Below are 14,362 nucleotides of genomic sequence, written 5' to 3' on the forward strand. Positions count from 1 at the left end.
TTGTGCAAGTGCCTGGAAGGTTGTCAATGTTTCATCCTTACCGACCACAAATACTTCGTGTCCACCATTCCTTACTTCAGCACCAACCACTCCGCATGAGCGCTCTGCCATTTTGTTTTCCCCGAAGAATTCCCCATGAACATGCTCTATGTCGAGGGCTAGCTCAACAGCGCAGCTGATGCTCTGGGTCTGATCAGCAAGAACATCACTACACGCTCCGTTGGCCTCTTTTTTACGTCACTGGCGGCGGCCCAAGCTTTTGAATCGGAGCTCCCACTCCAACACCTACATTCCTCCACCTAAAGCATGTGGCATTCCACAACCGCGGTGTCGCGGTCTGGTGCGACGTTTCAACACCTTTGTATTCTTTCTCTTCACCGTGCTGTTTTCGATGCCGTGTACTCGCTGTGCAAGAACAGGAGCAGGTGGCACGGAGGTTCTTGTTACCGAAAGTTACGTCTGGCCCCATGTACGCGCTCACGTGCGCGACTGTGTTCAGCTTGCACAGATTACGAACGTTTCAAGGTTCATCGCTACACGAAGCCTCCACATCGTTGTTTCCCACTTGGACACTAGGCATTTCCGTGATGTCAGAGTGGTGTTTTCCACTCTGACAACCGGTGCTCTGCTCCGCCAACGGTGCAATGACTATTTTATTGTAACATCGGGGCTATTTAAGCAACCTGCTAATCGTGCTACTCGATCGCTGGTCTACTCTCTTACGAGAGATCTCTTGCTTTGTCATGGAGATGGTTAATGGTTGGACGCTTCGCTTGCCAGCCAACCTTGTTCCCGCCTCTCCGGCGCTGTCAGCAGCCGATTCAGCTTTTTTTAACCAACGTCTTAGGACTCGTATGAAGGCGCTGCATCCTTTACAAAACTTTGCTTACATGAGTAAGTATCCTCCTGCCCTCCATCCTACAAGCGTCCTCGCATGCTTTCGTCTTTGTTTAAAGCACCGAACAGCCTTCAGGCTTGCTACGACGGCCTGTTACCTGTCGGCAGCCGTTCAGACTACTCAGCAAAGGTCGTGAGGATATTTACAATAGCTCTTGAACGGCCAAATTTGCGAGTCGCGACCATCCTTATTGTGCGCATCTGGCAGCAGTGATCAAGTAATAATGGCCATGCGTCTGCAGGGTAACGGGGGGGGGGGGGGGGGGGGCAGGGCATGCCCACTTTTCTTTGTCTTTCCTTGCTGACCTGCTGGTCACGAGAGCGTGGACCAACGGGGATTTAGGCCAGTAAGGAGCACGACAGTTGGACGGGTGGGGAACTGCAAATAATAAATGCGAAGCATTTCTTGGCGAACATTTGCCACTTGGTGAGTATCTATCTATCTATCTATCTATCTATCTATCTATCTATCTATCTATCTATCTATCTATCTATCTATCTATCTATCTATCTATCTATCTATCTATCTATCTATCTATCTATCTATCTATCTATCTATCTATCTATCTATCTATCTATCTATCTATCTATCTATCTATCTATCTATCTATCTATCTATCTATCTATCTATCTATCTATCTATCTATCTATCTATCTATCTATCTATCTATCTATCTATCTATCTATCTATCTATCTATCTATCTATGTAGCTAGCTAGCTAGCTAGCTAGCCGCCTGCGTCTTGGTGCTCTCATGGTCGTTTCGTTCACTTGGTAGGTACCAAAATTGACATAGTATGAGAAGGGTGTATGGCGAACATAAATGATAGATCGTGACATGCATATCATGACATGTGGTCAACGTAGGTCATGAAACAGCCGCCTACGTCTTGGTGCTCTCACGGTCGTTTCGTTAATTTCGTAGGTGCATGAACCTACCAAGTTACCAAGGTGCTTGATGTGTGCATGAACAAAAACGCTCAAATTTTGCATTTTTGCAGTGCCTTTTGCCGCGGTGATCTTAAAGAGCCGCTCACCAGGCCCCATTGGAAATTTTGGTTTTACGCCAAACCAGGAGTGGGCTGTCCAGCGGGCCAGGGCCATTGCCGAGGATCTCGGAAGATATTTCTCCGGCGATGGACCCCTGGCAGCCTAGCCCCGGGCACCAAGAGCCATAACCGTTGAACAAATAAAGCTTATTCCTATCCTATCACACGCCGTGAGCTGTAAAACACCATCTAACAAGCGTTATACCGAAATACATTTTCAAATCAATTCGTTTACGGAGGAGATATAAGAAGTTAACTACCCTGTTACCATGCCACCAGGAAGCGAGTGTCTCTGCTAAGGTAGGCGTTCTTTCCCTCTGCCTCTGTAAGAATAGCGTTCCCAATCCATATAAATGCTATACTACATGTCCCAAGCGGTGTTCCTTCTCGCATACCGCAGCCGAGGCACGTACCGTGGCGTCGAGCCCCGCTTACTTTCTTGCGCGCGTAGGCGCCTTCCGCAATGGTTGATCAGTCGTGAAGCGTGTCGAAACATGCACAGCAAAGAAGCATTTTTTTTTGCGTGTGATCGCTACCCTCTAGCTGGGGACGAGCGTCCTCGAGAGGGAAGGAGCGTGGCGTGTGGTTTGAAATTTCAGCTGTTTTCGGGGGGCGGCGCGCTGCGCCGCAGTACTTTGCAGACGCGATCGTCATCTTTACACTACGCCTGTTCGCTAAAAACGACAAAACCTGGTGAGCGGCCCTTTAGGCTTAGTCAAGCTTAGTCAACAATTGTTCTACTTGAAAAGGGATTTTGCTCTGCCCTGTGCCCTACGGAGGAATGGGACGGAACGACGGAGGCAGGGAATGGGATGCCTGCCCCACTCTTGCCTAACTGTGCTACATGCTTTGGTTGTCATTTTAATCGCATATTTAATCTATGTAATCATTTATTTATTGTGGCGTGTTGATAACGTTCTCATAAATACTTTTTAAATAGAATAACGACGTGTCAGCAAGCGTACAGCGGGATAAGCAAACTGCACAGGGTTCGGGGCAAAGAAAGGCGTGTAAAAGAAGCGCCCGGAGACAGCCAGCAAATCGAGTGAAAGGTCCATTTGTTTGACACCGGAAAAACCGGAGCTGGAGCATGAATTCATCCGCCCTGATATTGAGCCACAGAGCCTCACCAATCCACTTTCAAGGGGTCCCAGTGAAGATTAAAAAAAAAAAGACATGACTCTTTTTGCGATTGTGCATGCACAATTTTGGAGGTATAAATTCCAGTCATCTTTTTTAAGGGCGAGTCCGAGAGCTCTGATGGAATGGATGTAGTTGTGAAGTTCGTGAAAGGAAGATGATAAACATGAACGTTGTCTTTACGTACCGGTTCAGACTTACGTTTAGTGCTAATCAAAGACATCGCGCCAAAGTTGCGAGTGACAATTGGTAGCGGGGAAAAAAAAACTGAAGTACTTGTTAGGGTTCAGTATTAACATTCCAGGTTAATAGTTCAAGCAGACAAATTCTAGGGTCATATTTAATGTGTACGATTTCTTCAGTGTGATGCACCACTCCTCGCAATTAGAAAGGGTGGATTGAGAGATATCGCTGTTTTCAATTTCTTTCTTCTGCGAAGCTTCCAGGAACGTGATCGAAGAAGGAATGTCCATGTTATTTTAGCCGAATATCTGGTGTAATATTACCGGAATTCTACTTGTACCTATACGACAAAAAAAAAAAAAATACCGGGAAAAATTTGAATGGAAAAGCAGTCCCGTTCCTGCCGCCTCTCTCCTATACCTCTCTCCTATACCTGCGCTCGACAACTGCGGTATAGTTGGAGTAACTGTGGAAACCGCGCGCGTCCACTCGTTGTGAACAAAGCGGATGCTATGCTTCATATGACTAACTACGTGCGAGGCAGCGAGTGTTGAGTCGCGTCAGCCAACCAGAACAGAGAGTCAGAAGAATGGCTGCTCCACCGTCTTCCTCTGATCATCCTGCCCGCGCGACAAACTTAGCGCTGTCCTGAGCTGTCCTGAGATTTCCGCGCAACGCCGACTGAATGGAAGCTTCATGGAAGAATCAGTTGCGCGCAATGGGCGAGCCGAGTGACCTTTTCAGAACATGCGGCCGGCTGTCGGTACTGATTCGCTGACGCGGACCATAACGTTCGCAGCACTGCACGGAGTTGTTAAAGCGAGGTTTCACCTTTGTTGGGCGAGGAAACGTCCGTCGGGGGCGAATTCGATGAACGTGTCGGTTGGGAAAGCTGGTAACTATCGTAGTGCGCCGGCGGCGTGCTGTCGTCCTCTTTTTCGGTCACAGGTCCTGGCCGTGATTGCGACCCTGTGACGTGGAAGACAGAAGGGAGATCTACGACAAAGGGTCTTCATATTTCCCAGTGGAAAAATTTCGCAGAGCATTGAAAATTGTAAAGCATCGCGCAAGGGCTGTTCTATACCACAAGAACTTTTCAGAAAGCGTTAGTGGTAGCGGGCACAAAAGCGAAGGAAATGTTGCGCAATGATGACACACGAGGAGGCGAGCTACCCTTTCCTATGCAGAGGTTCTCTTCCGCTGCCTAGATTACCGTCTGGAGGCCATCATCTCTTGCTTGCCAAATCGTAGCTGAGGGGCCATGTGACGTTTACGTCACGAACCCCGCTTTCTTCTCCTTTCACCCTTCATTGACCGTGCGCTGCATTGCCAGTACATGCCAGTGACAGGTCTTTTGTTTCGTGGGAATCCCCGTGTCTGCCTTGGTGCTGGCGATGTGTGCACTGCAGGCGGCAGCCGTCACGTGATAGGTGAGAGTTATGGCGTCGTGACCGGTGGCGAAACGCTGGCTGCTCTGTGATTTAAGGCACGCGTTGGCTTTCGCTTCAGTACTAAGGTGTTCAATTTTCGAAGCGCACGCTGGCATATTTTGCAGACGCGATCTTCTCTGCTCAATTTATACACTGTGCTGGGAAAACGTAAACTGTTGTGCCTTCTGGAACATGTTCACGAATTCGAGAAAAAAAAAAATGGACACGAAATGAAGGCGACGTCCATTCATGCTGTCGTTTTATTTGTCCCCATTCGTTTCATGCACTGCGCTTGTTTCTTTGAATGCCGAAACGTGGCACGGAACACTTTAAACGCACTTGTACCGTTAGGCGCCCACTAATATCTCCAGCAAGTTCGTTAGCAGGCGATGAATGGAGACGGTGACAATATGCAGGGAGAGACAGATTGATTGCGCTTCTCTTCATCGCCGCCTCCGAGCCCTAAATGTCGTCTAGAAATGTTGTAGCACAATGTTTAGCTGTACTGCATCGAACCGCGGTCACGGCTGCAGGTTGTCATTGATCGCACGCATGCTAAGTGCGTCGTGAATGAAGGCACACCAATGAAAAGCTAACTCATGGAGGGCTCACCGCGGGGCGTGTCTTGCATGTCCCACTCGGCAATGATGTCGCCATGGACAGCACGCGTCCGCTGTTACAGGCAAGCTGTTTTTAGTGCTGTCGAGGAGCCTTCAGATATTCTTCACGTTACCATTGGAGCTCTCTGAAAGTTTTTCTCGATAACCGTGGGGCTCTTTAGAAAGTTAGGTGGCAATTTCTCAACATATCCGGGAGTCAAGGAATCATACCTGATGTTCGCAGCGATTTTATTGTGGGTAACGTTTAAAAGGATATAACGTCACAAAGTATACGTATATATACGGTCACAACGTACATTCACGTAGATGTAAAGCAAATCTTTTGTCCAATGACCATTTAAGCGAAGCGTCGCATGGCCACATGAAAATGTGTATCTTCTGCGGCAAAGCGTTCGTTTGCATAAAGAAATAACATTTTTGGGAACTATAATAGCTACGCTCGAGTCGCTCTGACTAGAATCAGAGTAGTCTGGAATTTAAAGATTATCTTTCGAATTTTCTTGGAAGGAACTCCGCTTCAGCTATAGACGGTTTCGCGTGCGTAATAACAGCAGCATTCCTGCGGTCCCACGAAACTTCAGCTCCCGTGCCTTATAAGTCTACTACGCCGGAAGAAAGAGAGAGAGAGAAAAAAAGCGTTGTTTTTCAGTTGTTCGATGCACAGAAAGTCTCTTTTAACGTTTTCGTACAAACGAAAGGCGCATAGTGCATCAAGACTGCAACTTAAAATGTTTCATATGCGTTACGGAAAACTTTGCTTGTAAAATTTTGATCATGCAAAAGGGAAGAGTATTGAAAATCTGGGGGCTTGCATTTTGGCGCACTGCTGCAACTCGCCCTTTCCCCACTAAATTACGTGGGCTATGTCAGTTGGTGAAGCCGCAAGCCGTCCATGACCTGTTTGTAAACAGCGAATTGCACGCACGCACGCACGCACGCACGCACGCACGCACGCACGCACGCACGCACGCACGCACGCACGCACGCACGCACGCACGCACGCACGCACGCAGTGGACGCATAGAACTAGAGAACTCACAGAGTGTGCTGAGAACTATGTAGGAGAACAGTCCCGCCAGGAACAGGACCATGAGAGAGCCTGCAATGAGCGAGCGCTTGATGGCGGTGTCCGCAGCCTCGCGCTGTTCGGTGCTGCAGGGCAGTGGAAGTTGAACGAAAAGAAAAAGGGAAACCAAAAAAAAATAATTGAGAAGAAATACAGAGAAATTGTAATTTAGCATACATTCACGGCTATAGTGCCCCGGCTAGTAAAAACAAAAAGGTGACAGAGCAAATATTGGGACGCCTCGACGGAGGTAGCAATGTATTTACTGTTAGCTTTGAGCACTTCGTGCCATCTTTAGCCTATAGCCTTTGTCAGCGCGTGTATTGCCAGTAGCGACTTCTCACGAAAGACCGTTGCCCTGAATGTTCGAACAAGCGGCGAGTGCGGATGAAGGTGTTTTAAAGCTGACGGTGGGTTTGCTGTTAAACCACTGACACGAGAGAAATGACATGGGAGAGAAGCGTTACAGGATGACTGCCGTCTTCCGACGATATTGAAAAAGTCTCTTTATTTTCCCTTAATCGCCATATATTTTCTTTGTGATGCTGCGCGGTTCTTTTTATTTCTCGTGTACATTGTGCGCTATCATTTTGTCAAACTTCTATAATATACAACTTTTCAAATCTCTCTTCGACAAGAAAATAGTTCTATTTACTGTATATATAAAGCACCGCGAATACCGGTTGATGGTGCGACCGTGCGTATCTTTTGTAGTTTTATTAATTCACAAACGACCGGACATTGAGCATGTAGTGTTCTTACATGGCTGGGTCCTGGTTTTTAGAGACACGAAATAACGAGAGCCAGGTATTTATTGAAACCCTAGTCACTTAGAAACGAAGTAAAGAGGATAAAAATGCGACCTCACACGTCAACTAACATTCAACCCCAAGTATTTCTGTGGCAACTGCCTAAGGTCACACACTCGTGATCCCCTCATCTTAGAACGCGCCCTCTTTCGTATGCGATTATGATGATGATGTTTATTGACAACTCCTTTGAAACGGGGTGGAGAAAAACAGAGTCATCTAGACGGAGTGATTTAATCAGGTTTTACTATATCTATCGCCATCTAGCATTTTGCCCATCTGATCTCAATATTGACTTTCGTATTTAAAACCTAATTGTGCCATTACTTACGCTTGCAATTACTCTTGTTCCGTCAATCTCTTCCCTGCTTTTTTACACCAATACTCTGATCGACTCTTACTTAAAGGTTAAAATATATGCAGCGCCATTTGTCAAGAACTAAATAAACATAAAGCGGAGAGAATTGCACAAGATGGCGACGTGATCGAAGCTCTAGCACTCCTACAAGGAGCAGACAATTTTCAGCACCTGTCCCAAATGAAGCACACTGGTGGATCTTTCGACACTGCCGTTTCGTTTGATTGTATGTCATCCTTCAGTGCACCCTAAATAGATGATATTATAGTTATCTACCGATGTAATAAAAGGCAGAGGCTCCGTCATGTGCCGCATCGAGTCGGGTACCACCAAGGATGTGCTCTGATAACCTACTCCAAAACACGAATAATGAAAGAACACAAATTTGACTTCAATAAATTGGAAATATTGTAGCGACGCGTTTTGAACGTACTTACTTTTCTTCTTCCCCTGAAAGTGAAGGAAAATGAGAACGGCCCAGCGCTCGTGTGAGTTTTGGGTAGAGGGCAATATAGAAGGTTTCTGTATGAACAGTTTGATGGCGGAATTCTCGATACTGCGCACACCGAGTCACAATGTCGTAGAGAATGCATCTCTCGACTTTTTGAAAAAAAAAAAACGTTTAATAAACGTTTCGACATAGATCAACACTATCTCCGTATATAGAAGGCTCTGGTCGGCAACGTGCAATCCCGCCATCTCGCAGAGGGTTTCGCGCACACCATACCCTAAAGTTATATACGTCTATACGAATTATGTACACTTGTTTTAGGCTGTTACTGCTTTATGTGTGGTTCTTTTACCGGAAACGTGCATCCTCCTGTTAACTTACCAAAAAGAAATCGCAGAAAAACAAGACCATCTTTGTCCCCATCAGCGACTGCATCTTACACCTTAACAGTGTGTACAAACACTCTTTGTACACCCGCAGGGGTTCTAAAATGTTTAGTGTGTGACTTAGATGACCTGTTTGCCAATTGATAGCGCTGCGAACAACACGCGCCCGCAGTTCCATAGTAGCAGCAGGGTACACTCTAGACAAGTTAAACACCCTGTAGGACTTATCTAGCCCCCCAGCAATAATCGTTCTCTATCCTGTGTGCATTTCTATTCTTTAACACCCTGCGCTCGCTGTTTTCCTGTCAGGAACGCTTGTTACGCTGATACGAGCATGGCGCTCGTGACCCCAAAGTAAGTGAAAAAAAAAAGGGGGGGGGGGGGCTTCACGTGCTAAAACCACGATCTGATTACGAGGCTTGCCCTAGTGGGCAGACTCCAGCATAATTTTAAGCGCCTGGGGTTCTTTAGTGCACCCAATGCAGGGTATTCGAGTGGTTTTGCATCCCACCCTTATCGGAATGCGGACGTGGCCGCCGGTTTAAACCTGTGACCGCAGGAGTCGCAATGTCATAGCGACTGGTCTATTGCGGAGGATTAAAGTACCGGCAGTGTAAGGCTAAAGAAAAGAAATAAACGCAAAGACATCATAATCATCATATTTATGTCCACTGCGAGACGAAGACCTCTCTCAGCCTTCTCCAATTACCGTTGATGATGATGATGATGATGATTTAATGGCATCCTCTTTGAAACGGGGCGGTAACAAATAGTCACCTAGCCTGCTTGATTTAATCGAGTATGCTGTACACGGTTTTTATCTAGCATTTTTCTATACATATCCTTAATCCTTTTTTTCTTCTTCAAAACTTACCTTGTATCGCTACCAATGACTGTAAGAGAACCGTCGTACCAATTTTTTCTCAGTTTTATTTTTTTTCAACAATCCTCTAAACGCTTCTTGCTTATCTCGACTGCTGGTTAATGCTTCTGTCCACTTTAAATCCAAGCGCTTCTGGAAGGTGTACGAGTACGTTACCTCGACTTCTCGCTGGGTGAATTCCTTCGCCTTCCTTTAGGATGTGCTGGGTGGTCTCTGGACCTTTACTGCAGCATACACATGCCTCATCTAGTTCCGAATATTTGCTCCAGTATGTTTTGGTGTTATCGTACAGATTTGCCCTTCTAATTTCTTTCTTCTGATTCTTGTAAATCTCCATGGTCCTTTTTGTTTCTATTCTTTGCATCCAATTCACCGTCTCCGTTTGTCTCTCTTTCTGATGACTCCCGGTTTTCTATTTACAGTTTCAATTACCCTGTACTCGGTTACCAACTTTCTTGACCTCTTCCTCCATTCTGTGCACTTTAGCCGCACATTTATTTTCATCCATGTTCCTGAGTCTTTCTTCAAAACTAATTTTGCTCTGTGCTTCTCTGTCTTCAAAAGAGGCCCAACCCATGTCACCCTGCACTGCTTCATTTGTGGTTTTACCATCGGCTCCCGAACCCAACCAGCCTACTGATCTGTGGTTAACTTCCAACCCCGACTCCTGTCTCAGATGACAGATGACGAAAGATGGTTGACAATTATCCTTAGCGGACAAGATAAGTCCGAAAAGGTGAAGTTTTTTAAACTAAGTGGGACGAAAGAGCGAACGAGTGTGTGCCGCGGCGCACAGCGGTTGCGCTATTAGCAAGGGGTCATTTACGAATCACCTCGCATATGGCATGCAGCGGCAGGACGGTAAACGCCAACTGCAATGAAATGTCGGACCGCGTAATTCAGAAAATGTAGAAATAGAAGAGCTTCTGTAGAAAATTGGGTGTTTTAAGGTTGAGCGGAAGAGTCATAAAAAGTACGAAAAATATAGCCGTTTTTGATTACCAAAACTGAAAGAAGAATAACGTCACTATTAACGCCCGTCGGAAAGGACGCACGACCTAGTATGCGAGGCACCGCCCGCAGGCGCGCTGAGAAATGTAGCGAGCTGGCATACTGCGACCTACGTCACAGCGACAACCACCAGGTGCACGCGTCGTCTGCGTAGGTGGTGTTTAAAGGCTCGTAACAAGAATGCCACGACAACCGGCCGCGGTGTGGCTTTGCAATTAAGATTTATAACGAATTATAACGAACCAACAAAAGTGAAATTTCGTTATAGTTGACCTTTCGCATTTTTTATTAGCGCGAAACCAGTATTAGGAAACTTGTTAGGGAGCCACAACATTGACGGAGGTATCCTGACCTAACCTGCTTCCAAACAATGTGCATTTCAAGCGTTTTTCGGCACCACCAAGCTTTTTTTTTTTCTGCGGCATCTCCTTCTTGGGAGTGGCAGTTGCAACGTTAGGGAAGTTTCAGGACTCACCTGTACCAGGGCTCAGAATGGGTGCTGCATCGCCTAAGAAAAAAAAAAAGAAAAAAAAAAACGTGAATATAAGAAGCGCGTCACGAGCTGGGAAACTGTTGTTCTGTTCATATCAAATTTTATACGATGATTCGCGGAGAATAGTTTTTCACAAGCATTACTGCGTTTAGGTAACTTCTTGTGGGCAAAACTGCGATAATAACGACCTCGTCCATTTCATTGTAAGACTAGCAGTCTTTATGTATTTCGAGTTGGTAAATGGCATAGTTTCCAAACGTTTACACTGATTATAGAGGCAGCATCGGCGCTGTTAATATGTATACATGCCACGAACGCACCTTCTTAAAGCGCATACTCGGGCTAAAGGCTCCAAAAGAAAGGATCAGATCTTTTTCCTCCAGAGACCGTTGCGTTGCTGGATGATTAGTATAGGCGTTCGATGGTATAGGTGTAAGCTAATGCCCACACATACTGTCATAAAAATTTAGGCGCCATAATTAAACGAAGAAATTATAAGGAAATAATTACATACGAAAGTAGATACTTAACTCGGCTTCGCACCTAAGCATTTAGGCTTGGTAAACTGAGGCTCTCTCAATCACTGGCACCAGCAAGATATAAGGGCACCCTGCTCTGTTCAAAGGTCGCTACGACGTTTTCATTTTTCACCCCTGCAGCGTCGCCCACACCGGCCGCTAGAGAGGTGGTGCAAATGATACGCCGTTACCAAACGATAGCGGTCACTTTTAGTCGCTAGCCTGAGTGTTATGCCTTGCGCATGCGCACTTTCGACGTTTTCACAACTCGGACACTCTTGCCCCGTGATAAGCGATCGAGAGTGTCACGGCGAATGTACACAGCGTCTCTCCAGTTTTGCTTCCACCACTCGTTTCTTTCCCACCTTTTTTTTTTTTTTTTTTTACAATTCTGGGCTGCTCTAACGTAAAGCTATTCCCGTCTGTTATATTCCATTTCTGCCACTAGCCCTTCACTATTGGTAAAAAATTGCTCGGATTACCCCCACTTCTCCTGTCATTCATGTGACGTCACGAAAACTGCAAAGGGCGTTAAATGCATATGACGTGTACGCACTAAATATGCGTCATTAGGCGGAACAAAAGAATAAAGAGTTTACCTGATTGTACGCATTTCTTGCCACTAGCCCTCCACTATCGTTAAAAAATTTTCAGGCTGTGCTCATTTCGCCTATCTGTCACATCACGTCGCGAAAGCGCTAGTAATCACCACGTCGAAGTAACGTGTACGCAATAAAGATGCATTAATATGCCGAACAAAACTGATTTTTTTTTCGGGATGGCCAGAGACGGCTCCGTTCTGAAAGAAATAAAAGATGGCGGCCCACTGATCGCTCTGGCACTGGCTACTCGAAGCTACTAGGGAGTATAAAGCCTTCTGCGTATGATATTTTTTCGTTGCGGTACAACGTTGGCCAGCCCCTTCGGCACGTATACAATATCGCATTGCAAACTTTTTCTAGAGGCATTTTTAACTTTCCGTTGCAAGCCACTGCCATTTTTGACCAGCCACCGCAAACTAAGCACGAGGACGGGGACCAATCGCAGATGAAGGCACCCCTCTCCTCACGCGGTTATCTACTTTCACTGTGCTAGCTCGGACTGACCGAAACCCTCTCCCCTTCTGCGTGCTTTTCGCCTCTTGTCAGCAGATTAGATAAGGAAAACCTGACAAGTTCGGCACTGCTATTCGCTTTGAAAGTATACAAAAGTGACCTCCTATAACTGAGAATAGCGTTTGATTCGACTGTTCAAACAACGCTGCAGGGCCGGTATTTTGTAGCGATGCCTTATTACTTATTCTATACTAATCTTTTCATCCACCGCTCACGACCGGCTTATCCCGTTGATAACGCGAGCGGACCGTCGCTCTGACTGATGACAAAGCGACAAAAGGCATTAGCACCGGAAAGGCATTGCTACAAAATATCAGGCCCAGGTGAACGCCCGATGCTCGCGTCGGCGGTTACGTAAATTTGACGTCAGGAGATTGGAATAAAACCGGAATGGTATAGTTTTATGTTATACGGTCCCTGTTTTGTGCTGCTATTGCCCTTAGCTCGCGCCTATACGAGACCGCTCTTACGACAAAACATCGGCTTACGTTCCCGTGAAGTGTACAAAGCATCTTCAAGAGCCGGATGCAAAATCTCATCCGCGCATTGTAAAGTCGGAGTTTATCATGGACAGTCTTTACTTTGCGATTGCTTTGAGTAATTCGTAAAACACCGGCGATATGGAATCATCTCAACAACACTTTTTTCAATCTTTTTTTTTTCAGAGATATTTCAGCAGGAACACTAAACCTTCACTGTCATATTTTACTACCAGAGGCTGACTTGGTGCTCTTTGTTTTGGTTCAAGAAAAGATATTTCGTTGCTTGTCTTCTGAGTGTGTTTGTACCTCTAGCTTGCTGGTGATTTCTGGTCAATTCGTGCACGCGACCAGGTTGTGGAAGCTGCCCATGAGCAGCAAACTATACTAAAGATAAAATATTTCGAAACTATGACGCTACATAAGAGAGAACTAAGCGAAAATTACCAGTGTTACTTCGATTAGACTGTGATTATCCTCTCGCGCCCAGTGTGAATATTGGTGTGACGTCAGGTATAGTTTGCTTCCGCTGGCACTACCAGCAGGCTTGGCTTCCGATGCGCGTTGACACACGCGAAACACTCGATGCGCATCACTTCCAAACGTAGATAAGAGACGGTTTTTAAAACTCTAAGTGTTTTATTTTCTTCGCACTTGAGTCGGAAAAGTCACCGGGAGAAGCTTCGTAAACACTTTGTGTCATAGCCGGCGCGATGGACCATATCAGAACACTTACAGCCACTAAAGCTTGTAGTGTATCAAGCTCCGTTTACCTTACAAGTCAATTATTGAATTTGGGGTGAAATGACAAAGAGCCGCATGAAAGTGCTTATCGCTGATCACAAGAATAGCATTTTGTAAGTAGCGACTCATGTACTTGTTTGTCATTTACCGATGACCACGTTTCACCAGCTAACTAATGTTTAAATGTTATCGCTCAGCACAAAACGCGCCCTCCTGTATCGGAAGATTGTGGAGCGTTACAGCTGCTCTAATTCGTTGTCTCATGATCTTCATATTTCTGGTGTTTTACGTGCCAAAACCAGTTCTGATTACGAGGCACGCCGTAGTGGAGGGATCCGGATTAATTTTGACCACCTGGAGTTCTTTAACGTGCACTACAACGCAAGCATACGGGCGTTTTTGCATTTCGCCTCCATCGAAATGCGGCCGCCGCGGCCGGGATTCCATCCCGCGATCTCGTGCTCAGCAGCGCAACGCCTTAGCTGAATGAGCCACCGCGGCGGGTAATTCGTGGTCTGTTGTCACCAGACCATGTGCAATCAGATTATATGCCCGACGCGAATTGTGTAGTACTTTCTGAAAGGCATTCGGGCACCGGCGATTACGGCTGGAACCGTCGACGAGTCATGTATAAAAACTGATACGCTTGACGCGCCGATCAGATTTCGACGATTGATCGCCGCTGTCGTTGTGCTTGAGTGTTATTGGCTTTGTGGGCACAGCTTGGCCGT

At 46.2% G+C, this 14,362-nt stretch overlaps 1 protein-coding gene across 1 annotated transcript in view; it reads right to left on the reverse strand.

Moving 5' to 3' along the window:
- Window positions 1–14,362, reverse strand: part of LOC125947185 (uncharacterized) — a 34,467-nt gene that overhangs the window by 16,963 nt on the left and 3,142 nt on the right. Inside the window, exons 2-4 of the mRNA XM_049671576.1 lie at window positions 10,758–10,790; window positions 6,358–6,470; window positions 4,100–4,237 (exon numbers count right to left, since the gene is read on the reverse strand). Of these exons, the coding sequence (XP_049527533.1) occupies window positions 4,100–4,237; window positions 6,358–6,470; window positions 10,758–10,790 (284 nt within the window). The remainder of the gene's footprint in view (window positions 1–4,099; window positions 4,238–6,357; window positions 6,471–10,757; window positions 10,791–14,362) is intronic.

This window comes from Dermacentor silvarum, chromosome 7, assembly GCF_013339745.2.
Source record: "Dermacentor silvarum isolate Dsil-2018 chromosome 7, BIME_Dsil_1.4, whole genome shotgun sequence".
Classification (NCBI taxonomy): domain Eukaryota; kingdom Metazoa; phylum Arthropoda; class Arachnida; order Ixodida; family Ixodidae; genus Dermacentor; species Dermacentor silvarum.